Source organism: Pectinophora gossypiella, chromosome 16 (genome assembly GCF_024362695.1).
Source record: "Pectinophora gossypiella chromosome 16, ilPecGoss1.1, whole genome shotgun sequence".
Lineage (NCBI taxonomy): Eukaryota > Metazoa > Arthropoda > Insecta > Lepidoptera > Gelechiidae > Pectinophora > Pectinophora gossypiella.
This window is the reverse complement of record NC_065419.1, coordinates 5,930,698-5,950,318: the sequence shown is the minus strand read 5'-3', so window position 1 is coordinate 5,950,318 and position 19,621 is coordinate 5,930,698. Positions and strand designations below refer to the sequence as shown.

Here is a 19,621-nt window from a genome sequence, read left to right as displayed (position 1 = left end):
GATTTGTTTTTTTTTTTGTTTTATTTTACATGTAAGTTTAGTTATTTAATTGCTTATGTTTTACTTTGAATTTTGTTTCATCGTCGGGTTGGGGTACTGGTGCCTTTATCGCGTCTGTCGACGAAGTCCATAAGTCTCGTGACTCCGTTCCAGACTTCTCTTGCTGTGTAGATGATTTCCTCCTTAGGGAGGAGGAACCTGTGTTTCTTGCTCCTGAGTTCCACCATATAGGAAAATGGTATGTTGGCGGATCCATAGCTCCAATCGACGCTGGTGCCAGCTGCGTAGTACATCAGGTCCTTTGTGCTGCCCACCTTGTAAGTGTGTCCATGAGTTTCGTAAATACCCTGGAAAGAGAACCATGTTTTCAGAAATCGAGGTGTCATTACACTGTTTGTTACTTACATTCATCGCAATAACTTTACCTTCGTGGCTGAAAGTATGAATTAATAAAAAGGGGATCACTTGAGTATAGCCTTATAGATAAATTAAATGATTATAAGAATAAAATAGAAGAAAGTATCTCCTTCGTCTAGAAGAATCATCATATTATTATAATCTTGATAACCCTTGTTTTTTTATAAACTATTATAATAATAGAGAAATGGGAGAACAGCTATCACAATGAGCCTATCGCCTTTGCCCACCTTAGAATAAGTTTACCCTGTAAATGTTTTGTGAATTTGTGTGCAATAAAGTGTTTTTATTATTATTATTATTATTAATGAGTTATGTCAGGTTCTTTTGACGGCTCTATACCAACCCTGACACCAGAGTAGATTAGATCTGTCATTGACTTCACAACCCACACGAGAAAGGTTACTCGAGAGAAGAAGCTATCAACATTATCGCCCTAGCGTTATCCTCCAGAAAATTTTGACAGACCGATATGTCAAGTTTTAAAGATATATCGGGCGTAATTAGTAAAAAAATACCTTAGCCATGGCTGTGCCACCTTCGAGCAGCTCAACATAATCAGGACAGGGTTCGCTGGTGTAGCCCCATGGAAAGATGATGACTTCACCGTAGCTGTGAAACGACAGGAACACCTTGAATGTGGTGTCTGCGTTTATGATCGTATTCTGTAGAGTAAAGAAGAAAGGAAATTATTTAGTCACTTTTATTGATTCACGCACTTTATACACTACACTATTTTAAACGGGTCGATACGAGATTCAGTTTTAAATATGGCAAAAACAATTGCCTTAATTCCTTACCCTCACTGCAGTGGTCTCTGGCTCCGAGAATGGCTCCGGCCCTCTGTAGAAGATGTTTCCAGGGTCTTCCGAGGATCCCTCTTCGCCGTTCTCACCCCAACCATAGCTGCAAAATTAATTCTTTAATAAATATTCAAGAAATTAAATTTGTTCAAATACTTATACATATAGTTGTCGACCACCCTCACACCGCGCGCGACGCGATTCGTTCAATATCGAAAAATTGTGATAACAATCAAGATTCATGAAACATGTCTACTTATAGAATTTGTATGAATAATGAATCCTACACAACTTTTGGTTACATGTGGTCCAATAATGGCAATCTTGATGGATATGAGGATATCGCAGATCAATCCGACATCAAATCGCACTGTGGAGAAGGTCGCTTTATGAGTGCTGTTAGCGGCAGTTATATTTGGAATTTTTTTGACGTAACTTATTGTAGATTTTCTGCGGATGGCATTAACTACTTGGCCGGACAAATGGGGAGCGCTGAGGGCTCTCACCCGGTGCAAAATATAAGACAACAGGCCTGAGGGTGCCAGTTGGGCGTGAACCTCGGCTCAGGGCGTGGTTGCGCGACCGAAACGATATTGCAACTTGGCTAAACCTTCAATTAATTTACATTACCTAAAGTTCCTATTGAGATCGACTCCGACGCATTCGCCGTAATGCGCCCTGTTCTTGCGCCACATTCTATCGTGCGTATGAGTGTACTCGTAGCCGTCTGGGTTCAGCACTGGAAGGATGTACCTGAAACAAACAATGCATATACATTCATGCTCGTAATCCCTAATGGGTTGGACAGTGCTACAAAAATCAGTAGACAACACCAGTCCTTGTCAGCCAAGCTGCTCATGGAAGGTGCGGACCAACACACAACTCTTCTGCCACGAGTTATGTACTTGATTCGCACGGATTATACCTTCTTACGCACGAAGAAGCCAACTCAACAGTCTTTGTTAGTTGTGCAGTCAGACTGCTGAAAGGTGCGGTCCAGCCTATCAATAAGGAAAGTGACTTCCAGCAGCAGTACTGATCTACCCTCAAGAGTGATTGACACCGTCAATCTACATGCCAAAGTGGTCACACCCATTCAGCCTCTTTCTTATACCACATATACGAAGTATGTCACCTCGCTGTTATACATGTCTTCTGACGCAAGATGTAGTAGTTATTCGCACGGATCATGCCTTCTTCGGCACAAACTCACCAGTCCTTATTAGTGATGCAGTCAGGCTGCTCGTGGAACGTGCGGACCAGCCTGTCAATCAGGAAGGTAACCACGGCAGTGCTGACCCACTCGCGAGGGTGTATGGCGCCGTCAATCCACACGCCAGCGTTGCCGCAGTTACCGTTCGATATTTTCATCATCTGTGGATCAATGGTAAATTATGTTGCAGAAGTACTTACCCCACCAGTTGCGATAAATATTTTGTTAAGGCATCTTTTGAATATTGAGAGTTATGGAGGACAGAAGAGGTAAGATGATGGACACTTAATAAGACACGACGAATTTATTAAAAAACATCATACAAGGAAAGCTACAAGGAAAAAGAGGAAGGGGAAGACCAAGAAGAGCTTACATGGAACAGATCAAAGAGAAGGTGAACGACGTGTCATATAAGGAAGTGAAGGAATTGGCTTTTGATTGACAAGAATGGAGAATGCTACACTGACAAGAGCGTGGTTCTTAAATTAGTGATGAACTATTGAATATTTTATTTCATCTCGTATACAATAGTCGACCGACAAAAGACCTCTGTGGCCCAATGGTTGAGCATTGGGCTCATGATCCGAAGTTCCCCGGATTTTGAGCTATTAGTAGGACATTATCGGCTGATCACCCGGTTGTCCGAAAGTAAGCTGAACCATGCTACGGGCGTGCTTAGCTGTTGGTCCCGCTTATTTTTTACAGCTGGTGTGCCTTTGGCGGCTCGATAATAACCCATTGGTCATCCACCTCACAACCCAAATGGTTGAAGAAAATATACAATAGTTAGGAACTATCAAAGTAAGTGCGCAATGCAAACAAATGTCAAATAGCAATATTGCATTTTTAAAAGAATTGCTTCGATGTGGCCTTTTTAACTCACCTGGGGAGTTAGTGCGCAATGTCAACAAAATAAATGTGGAATAGCAAAATTGGTTTCATCACTTCGACACTCATAACATAAAAAATAAATGCTTTTTTAGATGAATTGCTTTTTAACTCCCCAAAAGGGAACGGCAGTAAAGAATTATGGATTTGAATCATTATTGACCGAGCATTTGGTTAATACAGATTGAGGTGAAACAGAATAATGTAGCAAAATAAAAATACATTACTTACAATTAATCTCCGGCCCTCGATTGACCTGCCGATGGTGTAGAGAGTGCACAGGTACGGGAACTCTTTGGCGATATTGTCCATAAACTTGTACACCGTGTCCAGCCTGTGGTAGTTGGACCAGTCCATAGTCGTGCAGTTTTCTGGAATCATGGTCACTCTACTTCACAAGCTCTCCGAGTAATTACACTTTCTTCAGTTAGTGAGGTCAGTCATCGACACTTAATTCACGACAGAAGAATTTCACTTTTTACACTCGGTTTTTTAATTCAATTTATTTGTGGTCAAACACTTTGAACCACGGACTAAGCAGTCACGCGCGAAATAAAGTTAGAAAAGTAAATTGCCAGTTAGTTTTTTTTTAAACTAGACCAGAGAGTGATCGATGAAAGTCGATTGACAAAAGACAGAAATTAATTGTGTTTGTGACTTTATATTCGTAGTCTGATAATTAAAACAGCGATTAGTATAAATGAATTGTAAAAATAAAATTAATTAACCAACATGTTATCAGAAAAGATTCTCGATAACTCATTAAGTCATACTAAGTAAGTACTTACATAATATTACTTAATAATTCAAAGGGGTAATCAATTAAGTAATGGTGTTTTCATATTTTGCATGAAATTAACTAAGTATTCGTTATAAAATATTTACAAGTTATGTTTTAGTGATTGCTAATGATAGTCACATATCACTGGCCTGAGAGCCACAGAGTAGAAAATATTTCGCTCGGGAAGCATGCCATCTATCATGTAACTATATTTTTTAAGAATGTCTATTTCGTCAGCCCTATGCCGAGGTATTTCTTGCAGTTACTTTTCTTAGTCTATACAGGTTGTGAGAAGCTGCAGTAGTTTTAGGCGGATGAGACGTTCTTTATGTAAAAAATTGACGACCCTAAGTTAACTATGTTATTTCCTGAATAGAGATATCTTTAATATATGAATAGTCAAAAAGACAGCTCCGAATCGCACTCGGTGGGAAAACGCTCATTACGCTGGCGGCGTTTCCGCGCTGGATTGCCAGCGAAATGTGCTGCACTAGGTACGAATCGGCGCGGTACGAACGTAACCGCCTTCCCAATTCCCTAACGAAGTTTATGGTTTATTTATGAATTTACTCACTACACGTGTGTTTCCGGTGTTTGGACACCCCGGCGCCGGCCTCGAGGTCCAGCATGGCTTCCACGTCGCTGACTGCCACAGAGTAGGGAATCTCTCGCTCGTGGAGCATGCCAGCTATCTGCGCGGCCCGGTTGCCCTCCACGAGCACTTCCATCGTGCTAGGGTCCTCGCGCCATATGTTCACAGCTGCAACACAACCGTAATCATAACATAAACAGCCTACATACGCCTTACTCCTGGCACATACCTCATGAATCTACCGGAAGGGAAATGCGGATTGGTGGACATCCAAGGATAAGTTTTTTTTAGTATGTTTGGAAGACTCGGGACAAGTAGTGAATGCCATAGGAACGTGGCAAGTCAACAATAAGTCACATAAAAAATGCCTGGGAGAAATCTTCTTTGGAAGAAAACTTTTCACCCGGTAAAAAATTGATAATAATGGAGCCCATACGAGACCATCGTTTCAAAGCACAATCTAAGAGGTATAAATGTGTTCTACAGAACCAAGGCGTTCATTGCATATAATAGGAGCCTGTTACCAATAATCAGGCACAAATACTGGAATTAACGTAATATCGGGTATCTATGATTCAAACATGACTTCAAACTCATAAATTAGAATTAAGCGGTTTAGAGCTCGATTCGGGATTTGAATCTGTGACTTTAAGTTACGCGTTCTCCCAACAGAACTATCATAATTTCTCATTGCGATATGCGTTAATATATTTTTAAAAAACATATATCAAGGGTTGTGGAAACTTAAATTTTGTTGGAACACTGCACTACATTAACTACTGCCCTCGCAGCACGGCCATCGTGTCGCGCGGCGCGTATTAAATAGAGGGCTTCGACTAATAGCCGTGCGATGTCTATCTACGTAGTTTTTCAAGATTACATGACTTTTGATCCCACTGAATTTACGAAAAAAAAAAAAGAATATAAAAACAACACGTACAGCTACATCGCTTTATCGCTCGCGCTAACTGTATCGCAAACAACAAGATTCCGCCAAAAACATCGTCAGGCGTTGTCAATCGCTGGTCTTCCTTGGGACCTGGGGTCCTAAATCTAACCATGTTGTAGTAGTAAAAGTGTATTAGTTTCCAGTGTCTCATTAAGTACCCCCTTTCTCCCCCTGAGGCCCTATTTACAAGTACACACCTCCCACTGTGTCCAGAGATTTTACGAAATATCTTTGACCTTCCCTAATAAGTCTTACTTCCCATACTTGTGTTTTTGGGTTAGGCGGTGCCACTTTGACGGATTTAATGTAAAATTTTACAAAATTAATAATAAATAATGTTTTTGGTAATATTTTGGTTTGTCACCAGAAATTTTGAGGTTCAGGTTTGGCAGTTTTTTGACAGATATTTTTTCTAAAAGCGTTTTGACTTAAAGCGTCACAAAAAATATTTTAATATGAAATCTGACTTTTAAAGTAAATAGTTCGTATATTGATGTCGTACCTTATTTTCGCCTTTCGTCGTTTGCAGTCTCCAGAGCTCTGTTCGAGGGGATATTTGTCCACAAAGTCCATCAAAGCAATGACACAGTTCAGTATTTCATTGCCAGTGTCCTCGATTTCATCTTGCGGTAACTTGAATCTATAATATTCACAAAATTTAATACACCTTGCTTAGAAATAGTAATGAAGTAGCTTTTTGTCGTGATTTATTGAATATTTGCATCGGGAAGCATTCGCTAATTTAGACAAAAATACCGAGCTAATTGTTCTTGCTAGTCTTTTCTTCTGTCGTGTGGCTTGTGAGGTGCATTCAACCTCTTCAACCCTGGTGTTAGGGTTATTAGTGAGACGCCTCTACACATCAGCATTTGTACAAAGTAACCAACGGCTTAACGTGTCTTCTGAGCGACTGATCATCTTACTTCCGGACAATCAGTCCTAACCAAACTAGGGTTCACAAAGTAATTCTTGTAATATGTCTCCGCCGGGATTCGAACCCGGGATCCGGATTATGAGCCCAACGCTCAATGACTGGACCACACAGGCCGCCACTTATAGCGAATGGGGTGTAACTTAAGCCGTGTGTACACATGAGCAGAATAAGAATGGCCGGCTATTTACGAATACGAAGCACTTTTTGATGTAACTTACCGTTTTACCGAGGTTTTACCTCAGCATTCAATACTCGACAGGAAATATTAATACAGGTAGTAAACTCTAGTTTAGTAAACTCTAGTTACCTACCTATGTTTCTTGCTCCTCAGTTCGATGAGGTAGCAGTAAGGGATGCCGACCTCTCCGTAGCACCAGTCGTTGCTGGTGCCTGACGCGCGGTACATCACGTCCTTAGATATGCCCACCTTATATGTGTTGCCGTTCGTCTGGTATATTGCCTGAGGACGGGGGTAAATAATAAGGTGAGGTTCCGCAGGTTATCATTTTTAACTGATTTATTACATATTATTGGGTCCGCAGATGTTATGCTGCCAGATCGCAGCTCTATTAACTGGGTCTAATCAATCGTAAATCGTGAATATACGGAAAATCGTGAAAATCGGTCAATCTGTCTGGCTTAAGATGTCACAGACAAAATTGTACTTTTGTGAAGTGTGGGTTTTCGTTATTTAGAAGACGTTTATTATGACGAAACAAATGTACTAAAAAACCATTGTAATATTTAAATTTATGATGATGATGAAGGGTGCTATTAATAAACTAATCTCAGTTTTGAGACTGCCCTCAAGATCATCTCAATGTGACAGTTTTCATATAAAAACAGAGACTTGAGCATGATCTTGAGGGCAGTCTCAGCTGAGATTCGTTTATTAATACCACCCTAAATGTTGCATAAATAGATTTTTTTTTTTTTAAATCTTTTTATTATTACAGAGGGTTTTATCAGGGACTGATAATGCCACCCCCGATGAAAGACTCAGTACAAATGAGTGTGTGTACATAAACAACAAGTTATCTTCTTCTTAAAGCACAGTTAACCATTTTATATAAAGCTTTTGCTTTTTCAGAAGTAGGATAGGCCAAAACGCTGTTAGCCCAACCCACCTCGTTAATTCCTATACCAAATTTGCTAATATAATTGTATCTCTCGGACTCGTTTCGCACACACTCCTTCATCACGTGTTCAACATCTTCTATGACGCCACACTCTGAGCACAGTGGTGAAGCCACTTTACCCATTAAATGTCCAAACTTATTCAAAGGAATGTGTCCTGAGCGAAGCCTGTGAGATGTTACAATGTCTCTTCTACTCATATTGGTCCCCCCAAACCACGGATATTTGGAGACGTTGGGCTGTATTGTTTTGAACCAGATGCCTTTTGATAACGACCTCAAGTCAAAATATTCATTCCATATTTTTGCGCATTGTGCTTTAGCAAGCGGTAGAAGATCCGAAAAATAAGGCATGACTTGGTATGAAACCCCGTGAGTACGTGCTTCATTCGCGAGTTTATCAACTTTTTCGTTTCCTAGTAGACCACAATGAGAAGGTATCCATTGCAAAACAATATTTATGCCTCTTTTCCTACATTCCCAGATGGATCCAAGGACAGCGTAGGCTATCGGTGTTCCTCGACCATTCGAGGTACACCGAGCCACATGTTGTAACGCGCTTCTCGAATCAGTTAAGATAACAAATTGGTTACCGTCGAGCGACATTATATATGATAGTGCCTCTGCGATAGCAATCAGTTCCGCATACATAATTGATACATCGGCGCTTACATTGAACTTCAAACCGCTACCCGCCTGTGGATCAAAAAAGGCTGCCCCAGTTCCGTCTCCGTCCTTAGATCCATCCGTAAAAATCTTATAGTAATTATTGTACCTTAACTGTAACATATTCTCACAAATGACTTTTAACTGTGTAGTGCTATAATTTTGTTTACGTTCTTTGATTCCCTCAATAACCGGTTTAATGTTGCTACTTACATCCATCTTGCTAACCCACACATCGAAAGTATACATCTCTAATTGTTTACATGAGTGCATCGGCTTATCCTTTAAGAATTTATGAATAATGACCAAACGTGGTAGTTTCTTATTTCTCCAGTATATATTGTTATTGTTACATATATTTTCCAATTTATCTACATGTAATGTAATTTCTTTATCCCTCCATGAATTTATTTTAAGCCAATACTTACAACCAAGGAAATATCTTCGTATGTGTAAAGGCTGAATGTGTAAATCACACTCCATGACGTGTATGGCTGTAGATCTTATGTAGCCACCTATAAGGCGCAAGCACTGGTTTTGAACCCGGTCCAATTTGGAAAGATGTGACTTACAGCAATTATCGAATAAAAAGCATGCATAATCTAACCTACTACGTATAATAGAAATATACAATCGTCGCAGATGCGAAGGATGAATGCCCCAATCCGGTCCCACCAATACTTTTAAAATGTTTAAGTATTTATTGGTTTTATCTTTTAACTCGTTAATATGTTTGGTCCACCTTAATGATCTATCTAACCACACGCCTAGGTATTTGAAGCAATCTACACTCTGTAAAGTATAACCATTGATATTTAAAGTTATGTTTATATTTTTAAAACCGGTTTTGAATACACATATCTTACTTTTCGATGGCGAGATCTCTAATCCTAACTTCAAAAGAATGGCACAAGTTGTATCCAGTGCTTTTTGTAGATTTACAGTGGTGTCCTTAAGATTTAGACATTTAGAGAATAATACAAAATCGTCCGCGTATTGCGACACAGAAACTTGACCCTGAATCCTGCATATTTGCGACGTCACTATGTTAAAAAGAAGCGGCGATAAGGGGTCACCTTGTGCCAAACCGCGACCTGTATTTCGACACGTTAACGTTTTGCCATCAACCTGTATCTTGAGATGTCTTTCTTTAAGATAGTTCCATAAGTATAAACACAACGTCCCACCCACACCCAGATCATCCATGATGCCCACCAAACTTGAAACGTCTACATTGTTGTATGCGTTATCTATATCTATGAAACACGCTATGGTTGGGAGTTTTTCAGCAAAACCAATCTGTATTTGAGTCACTAAACTAGAGAGATTATCTAAAGTGGAATGACATTTCCTGAACCCGGTTGTATGCTGTGATAATATGTTATTTTTTTCAATGAACCATTCTAGTCTAATTTTTATAATGTTGTGAAAAACTTTACAAAGACATGAGATCATAGAAATAGGCCTTAGGGATGACTGTGAACGTGGGTCTCGTCCTGGTTTAGGTATTGGCACGACAGCAATGTTCCTCCACTGTTTAGGTACAAACCCTGTACAGAGAAATCTATTATATAATAGCACAAGTACTCTTTTCGCACTACGCGGAAGATGATAGATCATGGAGTATGATATCTTATCTAAGCCAGGTGACGTATCCTTAGATTTTATACAGGTGTTTAACTCGTGTATAGTAATTAGTTTATCTAGCTTGTGATTGGAGCTGTGAAAATTTGGAACATTAGGTACGACAAAATCAGGAGTAATACTTTGTAATAATTCTTCAGCTCTGTTCGGCTCGATGTGAGTTTTGGTTCTCTTGTAGCCTTTATACCACTGCATTTTACGCCACATTTCGTTCTGCGAGCACATTTCATCTAATGAGGAGCAGAAATAACGCCATGATGCTCCTACCGCTTTACGTATTGCATTTTGAGCAGAACTAATCTTTTGTTTTAGGATATGCAGGTTATTAGGGATCGGGTTTCTTCTAAACTTTGCTAAAGCTAACCTACGTTCAGCTACACATTTGGATAACTCGGCATTCCAGTAAGATCTTGGCGTAAACTTGCTACTGGGATCCCCGCAAATCCTAATGTTTGGAATGTATAAATCGGCGGCTATATTAATAAAATCTTCAAACACGTCGTACGCTGACTGGAGATCACATGGCCAAATATAATATCTAAACAAGTTGTCTAATAAATTCTCATAAGCATTCCAGTCTGCTAGTTTATAGTTTCTGCTGTAAAACTTCTCCTGACTTTGTCGGGTATTGGACGATAATTTGACCATTAAGTGATCACTATTCAGGTTCTCATTTAAAACCGTCCAACTAAAAAGTAAAGCTATATCTGACGAAGCCAATGATATATCAGGGGCTGACTTTTGCACTATACCATTTACTAACTTAATTCGAGTGTATGTACCGTCGTTTAATGTTACATATGGACAATCCAATAAGGCATCAAACACCTGATTGCCTCTTGAATTTGCCAAATTAGACCAATTCGAGTGGTGCGCGTTAAAATCACCTAAGATTAAAGTTCCAGTTTTCGTGAGTGAAAAGATCTGTTCCCAGTCACTTTGCGTCGTCCGCACGTCAGGAGGGCAATAAAGAGAAGTTATGTATTCTAATTGGTCGCAGTTGTATAGTTGTATAGATGACAACGTACTTTGAATAATATTATTAAAATCAAACTGTTATTACATTTCGATTATTGACAAAGCCAAGTTAAAATTTTAAGTTATATCTTTAACCTGTTAACCTGTTAAAGATTCTACCTGTTTAAACGAAACCCTAAAAGTTCGTGATTTATCATTATCAGAAAGCGATAACAGAACGTTGAGAAAGAAGTCAATGGTTAAAATTCTTTGAATAATTAGCGATGATTCATATTATTGTAACGCTTTTAAAATATGATATGACGTAAAAGTTAAGGAAATTTTATGATTTCTCGAGTAAGTATAACATAGAAATGACGCATTTATATTTTAAACACCTATTTACTAAGGGTTTAACGTATAAAGACATGTATAAGTACATATTTATTTTTATAAATAATTTCTAATACGACTTCGATTCAACTGTATTATATAGCGAGGATTTCAACCAATAACCATACGAGTTTTCTCCGAGTAGATAACTTTCGCTGTGTCTATTATTTATGTATAACATATTTTTCTTTTATTAAGTATTACTTACATACATAAACTCACGCCCATTTCTCACCGGGGTAAGCAGAGACTACGGAATTAGGTCACGTCCAATAATTAAAGCAAGTATGTATGTATGGTGGTAAATATGGTTTTATCATTTTTTTCGCCGCAGATGGAATTAACTACTTGGCCGGACAACTGGGGAGCGCTGAGGGCTCTCACCCGGTACAAAATTTAAGGCAACAAGCTTGAGGGCGCGAACTTCGGCTCAGGGCGTCTGAGAGGAATAATATTTGAAAGAATTAATCGACCCTAGTGGGTCGATAGCGATAAGGGCTGATTGAGGGAAGACATACCCTGGACATAGCAGCAGCGCCATTGAGCAGTCGTATGTAATCTGGACACAGGTCCTCACTGCAGGCGAAGGGGAATATTATCACTTCCCCAAAGGCGTGCAGCGTTATGTACACCTTGAACGGTAGCCTGGCGTCTAACAGGACCGTCTGAGAAGAAAATAAGATTATTAACGGCCTCCGTGGTCCAGTGGTTGACCCGTTAGTTTCACAATCCGGAGACCCTGGGTTCGAATCCCGGTGGGGACATGTCACAAAAATCACTTTGTGATCCCTAGTTTGGTTAGGACATTACAGGCTGAGTAAGTAGTAACCGGGACCAACGGCTTAACGTGCCTTCCGAAGCACGGATCATCTTACTTTTGGACAATCAGTTGATCAGCCTGTAATGTCCTAACCAAACTAGGGATCACAAAGTGATGTTTGTCATATTTCCCCACCGGGATTCGAACCCGGGACCTCCGGATCGTGAGCCCGACGCTCAACAACCGGACCACGGAGGGCGCGATTTTTGTAGTAGTAACTACTGCTTCTCACAACTTGTACAACCGAGGCAAAATAGCGGAGAAAAATCGGCACAGGGCACAGGGCCCTAACGTTCTTAAATAACACAACAGCATGCAATCATGACGTCATCACATCAAACTACGCACGTACACTGCAAGCATTGCCGCCTTAATTAAAGCTGTAAATAGCAAATTAATTAATGTAACAGAATGATATAAAATCGTTGCAGCGAAGTTGATTTACGACTAAATCCTGTTTGCTGTGTAATCTCTGTGAGGACCTGCAATGACACGATCGCCGCATCAACGGCATATTACAGCCAAATGGAGCTCCATTTTATTGACATACAGTGAAAGCCTATGGGCGTAGGATAAGGAATAATACTACGTATAGAATGGCAACTCTCCGCTCCCCACCGGGCTAGGTTTACCTCAACCCCTCCGCCTCTCGGCCTTACTTTAGACTTCAATCGTATGAGCATCAGATGTCACACACAGAGATGCGCACGATAACGTCAATGTGTATTTGGTATAGTAATAAGCCTTTCCTCTCTACCTACGCGTCACTTACTGCTTACGCTTGTTTTGCGTTTAGTGGTGTAGGTACGTTTCTTTTTTGACGTAACATATTGTAGGTTTGCCGCAGATGGCATTAACTACTTGGTTGGACAGATGGGGAGCGTTGAGAGTCTGAGGGTTCCCAAAGGGATGCATGCGATATATTTTGTTTAGAAAAGTCATTGTCAGTTTTGTCTGTTGAACGTCAGCTCCTTCAATTTATTTATTTTTGACGTGACTTATTGTAGATTTTCCGGACAAATGGGGAGCGCTGAAGTCTCTCACCCGGGCTCCTTCAATCGTAAGTAAACCGAACTTAAGAGTAGACACATAAATAAATAGATACGTATCGTCGCCTGATAGATAAAACTAGGTAAGGACCTTTTTGAAAACTCACATGCGGAGGGTGATTTTTGTTAACGAAACCTCGCAATAGACAAGCTAGTTTCATACATAAGTACATACACTCACACCTATTTCCCACCGGCGTAAGCAGAGACTACGGTATTCTTCGATCTCCATTTGCTTCAATCCTGACACTCTTCTCTTGCTTCCTCCACATTCATTAATCGTTTCATATACGCACGCTGGTTCAGAGTAGATCTTCCTGAACCTTATCTAAGGACATCTCCAATTTGGTCAATGTACGTCTTTCTAAGTTTTCCTGTGCCAGCGCTACCACCAACCTTCGCTTTATATACTGCTTTCGTAATCTTATAATCCTTCATTAACTCTATGTGTCCAAACTAACTTAACATTCCCTTCTCAATCTTAAAGTCACTATATCGTCTTTTACACCACATCTCTCTTTATCACATTGTTTCTCACTCTATAACTCAATATAACACCGCATCTAGCTAGTTTCAATCCATGTAAAAATATATTGTCTCGATTACCAGGAATGGAATTAAGTACCTTATTAAAAGAAATCAAGGTTTTGTTGAAGAAAATTACCTACATCAGAATGTATTTTTCAAAACTGTGCTTACGGCGACTGTATAGAGGTCAAATATTCGTAGTTGCTTAGATGTGGTATTCTTACTTTAAGTGCAGCGGATTCTGGTTCAGAGAACGGTTCAGTTCCTCGATAGAAGCTGTGATGCGGATCATTGGATGACCCTCTGCCGCCCCAACCGAGACTGAAAAGAAAATCAATTATAAACCTACAAATAAGTCTATACATATATCTATCTACTCAGCCTGTATCCACCCATTGCTGGGTATAAGCCTCCTCTCTTTCACGCCATCATTTTCGGTCCTGTGCAAGTCTCTATTGCTACAAATAAGTATTTAATGAAAAATAATACCATTAGGGTGGACAGAGCTTTTGGGCACTTTTGAAACGTAGTCCTCGGATTGATAAACTGTATGAATAGAGGATCACCATGCAATGGTACATCATGTCGGAAGTAACAAAATATCTATTTCGGTTTTTACGACATGCCCGGAAAAGTAAGAAGCTAAATGCGTTCAATGTTTTATATGTATTAAGTAGCTCCTAGTCCAGTATAAAAGTTTTTTATCATGTGATTTATTGTAGATTTGCCGCATATGTCATTAAGTACTTGACTGAAATACAGAAGATTCATAAATGTACAATAAGTACATGTTGTTAAGTATTATCAGCAGTAAGTGCATCATACCCTAAAATCGAGCAGAAATTATCACCAAGAAATTATCTGATTAACACCTGATGGAACAATAAGATTTCAGCACTAACACGGCTTGACGGCTTGAAAAGACGGCGATATGGGTTACCACAATCACGTTGGTCTAACAGAAAGCTCGGTGAGGCGTGGGTACTTAGTTCATCTTGCAATAGATGTACCTCTGACTACCCTGAATTGGGATACAGTAGAAGTAAAATAAAAGATATAGAACCTGAAGTTCCTGTTGAGGTCGACTCCGCAACACTTGCCGTCAACCCAGGCGCGGTTCTTGCGCCACATCCGGTTGTTGGTATGCGAGTATTCGTATCCGTCTGGGTTCACCACTGGTACGAAATACCTGGACAGGTGGTGGTGAAGGAATAAATTTTATTAGTTTAGTAATATTGTTAGTATACATACGGACAGACGGATAACAGACTGATCCTTCTAATTTTCGGAACCCTTAAAGCAATATTTCAATTTTTTTTCAGTGTTTAATAATCAGTAAGTTTTTGACCATTGAAACCAATCAGGTTGCCAAAATATTACTCGCCACCGTTTTCATAAGGTTGATTATTACTAAACCCGCAAAAGGTCGAGACCCTCCTCTCTCGGAAGTATATCTGAATTCTGCATCCCAGGGATAAGGATTAAAAGAAAAATAAAGTAGCTACTTACCAGTCTTTATTAGTGCAGCTGGGCGGTAGTTTGTCAAAGTTCCTCGCGATGTAGTTGGCAACATAAGTGTTGACAGCGGGTCCGATCCACTCTCGCGCATGAATGCCCGCGTCCATCCACACCGCGGCGTTGTTCGCGTTGCCGTTGGAGATCTTCAGCAGCTGAAGCATATTTTATACAGGTTTTGAAGTGATTCTAAGACATACGAAAAATCTTCAGTGTAATTTCCAGAGAATGTTTAAGATTGGAAGTGTAGAAGACTAAATTTAAAAAGTGAAACCACGCCATAGGCCGGAATAAATGGCGCAATAAAACTATTGGAAGTGCAATATTTAAATGATAGGCATTAGAAAATGGCTTTCTGGGCTTATTTTTAACGTAACATAAACAGCCTATTTACAATAGGCCTCCCATCAATCAACTGTCGACTGTATAATGCTTACTCCACCACGCTGCTGCACTATGGACTTATTTTTATAGAAGTAAATTTTCAATATAGTATTTTTTTCCATAGTCTCTGTTTAGCTTTGTGAGAAATAGGCATGAGTTTATGTGTGTACGTAGTATTTTAAAACGGTTTACGTATAGCGAGTATTAATCAAACCTTTATCGGTCTGTTTTCAATAGATTGGCCGATGATCCCGACTGTGCACAGGGAAGGGAGGGTGTGCTCCAGATCATCCATGAAGTCATGGATCACACTGAGGCGGTGGTAACTCTGCCAGTCCATCCTCGGGCACCTTTTGTCTGAAACAAACGGGCACCTTTACGTAGACGTGTATCCTTTCTAATACCTGTGATAGCGCCAGTCTTTGACATTACAACCCCCATCATCATACCGAAGAATATGGAGCCAGATGCCACGACCATTGATCATTGATCTTGTTCAAGTCTCCGAGTACATAATCAACCTGAGGTCAACTTACCGAGCTCACTAGTCCTGTCTCCTAAACATGGTGATTTGAATGGGTACAATCTTGACCAAACATCCTTGGTCTTGTCATATTTCTCTGGAATCATTTGTGGTATTTTATTTTCTAATTCACTTTCTTTGGTTTTCATAAAGCTCCGATATGATTCTTGTTTGGTTGTGCTTGATGATTTCCTTGATTGAAGTCTGCTTGAAGTTTTCGAGGGCATAGACGATGATTGCCTATAAGGAGACGCCAATGTCCCTGATGAAATAAATCTTGGCGACGCTACTGGAGACACCGGCCTCATTGGAGTAACCATTGGTGATGTCGATTTTTCATTGACTGATGGTAATGGAGATGCAGCGCCAAGTAAAGGTCTAATGGGTCTCGATACTTTTATCGTCTGCTGTTGGCCAGATTCCCTTACGCGTTCTGAAGTAACGTAGTTCTGCGGTGAAGTAGGTGATCTATTTTGTACTAAAGGTCGCAAGGGTAACTCCACAGGAGAACGTTTTCTTGGTTCAAAATTGGATACTGATTGTTTTATAGGTTCGGAGATATTTCTTCTAGGCAGGTACTCCGGTGCTTGAACAGCGCCGATGTTCTCTGGCTCATACTCGTGGATGCAGCCTTGATCACATATGTACCCTTGTGGCTTTTCGTTGAGAATGTAGTATTTAATGTTGTGCGAGTGAGGTGACTTATCGTTATCCCGAGGGTGCGCGGGAACTATGTGCTGATGTGTTTTCATCGGACTTTCAATAACCATCGCATACACACTGTGTAATTTAATATCGCTATAAACTCACAAAATAATATAAATATTTAATAAATAGCTTTTAATCCAGCCTAATGGATCATTAACGAAATGGTTTGGTCATACTCGATTTTGTTGCTGTTTAAACTCCACTTTGTGAGCATTAAAATCGCTAATGTATTGATGAAATGTTAAAAGTAGCTTTTAATAATAACAGCGTTCTTAAACATAAAATATAATTTTCGATTTTTTTTTGTTATTTATTGTTGATTAGAATATATTTTTCATATTTTTTTTGATTTTATTATACAGAAATGTTATACAAAAACTTATGAGTGTCAACCACTTGTCAACACTTGGCATATTACTCTATTTAGTGTGGTATCAATTTAAATGAGTTTGCATTTGGTTCGTATAATGTATTATATGATCTGTGGTATAATCAAACTTTTTTCCAGATTTCTTTACAAAGGAGATCATCGGATTTCGGCCCAGAAGTCAAAGTGCCGGCCAAAAAATAATTTTGCTATATTCCGTTAGATCTTATCCGTCTGAGTATTTATTACTATGGCACCAAAGCTGTAGGGTCAATATCTTCGGTTTTATTCAAATTAAAAGAACTGTATTTTTCATACATTTCTGGTGAAAATGTGAAGTGCCGGCCAAGTAACAATAATGGTATATGTCCTAAGAACTTATCCGTCTGAGCATTTATTACTATGGCACCAAAGCTGTAGCATCAATATTTTCGGTTTAATTCGAATTAAAAAAAAACTTGTATTTTTCATACATTTTGGTGAAAATGTGAAGTGCCGACCAAGAAACAATATTGGTATATCCCGTTAAAACTTATCCATTTGACCATTTATTATTATGGCACCAAACGTCTATGACCATTATTTTGGCTTTTATTGGACTTTACGTTTTAGTTTCTATGTGAAAAGTGCCGGTCAGCAAAAAACACGTGTCAAAACTATCGAGAAGATACCTGTAAACATTATTCACTATGACAATAAACGTGTATGACCATTAGTTTGGCTGTTGTAGGATTTTTAAAATCACGATTTTTGATTTATTTTGTTATAAAATAAAATATGACAGGCGCGTTATTTAAAGGATCGTCAGAATGTTTATTACTATGACATTAAACGTCTATGACCACTATTTTGAACTCAATTAGATTTCTCAAAAATCTGGAGTTTTCATAGATACCTACATTTTGGCGAAAAAAGTTTTATCTGGAGACAATGCAGGTAAAGGCGTAATATTGTCGTCGTCTTTGGACACATTTTTATAAATCAAAGATAGGTTTTAGTTTGACCACTATCTCACCAGATGGTGATACACGCTTTAGAAGCGTATTTTTTTTAAGAAAAGTGAGGTACTATGCTATATCGGCCGAGTAGCACCAGGACATTGTGATCGGCATACATGCAAAGTAAAACTGCCCGACTCCTGTCTTCCCTAACAGCTACTTCAGACGTCATGCCAAAATACGAGTTTCGTCACTAGATGGCAAGCTTATCTTTGGATGAATTAATACCATAATTCAACCTAAACTTAGGCCGTAACGTTGAGTCGAATGCAAAAACTACAGCCAACGTCGTATCTAAATTCAGATAGTATTAATATAGAAGTTCACCTAACACACAAAACAAAAACACAAAGTATTTATCTGACTAATAACTAGTCATTGGGAAAGCTCTGCTTGTTGTCATTGTTAAAATGTATATAATTTGTTTTTTTTTAAAGTCCAATAAAGGCCTAAGCCGACATTTGGTAATATAGTAAAAAATACGTTTCAAGTCGTTTACCAAAAGATTTGACTTATTTTGTTTCACTGGCTGACATTTTCCAATTTGAACCAAAACGGAAAGAGAGACGAATAAAAGTAAAAATAATGGTCAAAAATGTTTCGCGCCAGATTATTAAATGTCCTAAAGGTCCTTTGTAATCCGCCGTATCACAATTTTTGCCCAAAGCACTTTATTTTTAAACAAAATAAATAAGAAATCAAGATTTTTAAAATACAATAAAAGGCAAACTAATGGTCATAGACGTTTGGCGCTATAGAAAAAAATGTTAACAGGCTTCTACTCGATACTCTCAACATAGTATTTTTGCTGGTCGGCACTTTTCACATTTGAACTAAAACGTAAATTCCAATAAAAGTCAAAATAATGGTCATAGATGTTTGGTGTCATATTAAAAAATATTGAAAAACAACTATTAGACAGATTTGACGTATTTTTTTCGATGGCCGGCATTTTAACATATTAACCAAAACGGAAAGTCCAATAAATGTCAAAATAATGGTCATAGAAGTTTGGCGCCATACTAATAAATGTTCTAACGGTCCTTTGTAATACACCCGTATACCTCTTTTTCTTAACGGACATAATATTTTTTTTTACAAAATGTATGAATAATCGTGATTTTTAAAATCCAATTAAAGCCAAACTAATGGTCATACACGTTTGGTGTCATAGTAAAAAATGTTCAGAGCAATCTACTCGAAAGGTTCGACACATTTTTTTTCTCTGGCCGGCACTTTCAAATTTGGGCCGGCGAAAGTATGGAAAGCCGATGATCTCCTTTATCAAGAACTGTCTTCAGTTTCTGCTTCATCGTAATATTCGCATATCATGAAGAAAATAATCTTATTTATCGA

At 38.9% G+C, this 19,621-nt stretch overlaps 1 protein-coding gene across 1 annotated transcript; it reads right to left on the bottom strand.

Moving 5' to 3' along the window:
* Nucleotides 1-77: 77 nt before the first annotated feature.
* LOC126373713 (carboxypeptidase A1-like) lies at nucleotides 78-16,009 on the bottom strand. The gene is made up of 14 exons (XM_050019947.1): nucleotides 15,884-16,009; nucleotides 15,280-15,440; nucleotides 14,834-14,959; nucleotides 13,995-14,091; nucleotides 11,892-12,038; nucleotides 6,889-7,037; nucleotides 6,111-6,283; nucleotides 4,703-4,862; nucleotides 3,553-3,709; nucleotides 2,434-2,594; nucleotides 1,851-1,973; nucleotides 1,218-1,323; nucleotides 936-1,082; nucleotides 78-347 (listed from the first exon to the last, which is right to left on the bottom strand). Exons 1-14 carry the CDS (start codon nucleotides 16,007-16,009, stop codon nucleotides 78-80), a joined length of 2,103 nt encoding a protein of 700 aa, XP_049875904.1.
* Between the last annotated feature and the right edge of the window lie 3,612 nt (nucleotides 16,010-19,621).

Excerpts from the sequence above, each read along its gene's own strand:
- LOC126373713 (XM_050019947.1), bottom strand. The coding sequence starts at position 16,009 with ATGGACTGGCAGAGTTACCACCGCCTCAGTGTGATCCATGACTTCATG. Across the intron at positions 14,960-15,279 it reads AGCTGCACTAATAAAGACTG|GTATTTCGTACCAGTGGTGA; the intron begins GTAAGTAGCTAC and ends CCACCTGTCCAG. Across the intron at positions 3,710-4,702 it reads CTCGAGGCCGGCGCCGGGGT|AGTGACCATGATTCCAGAAA; the intron begins GTCCAAACACCG and ends CTTGTGAAGTAG.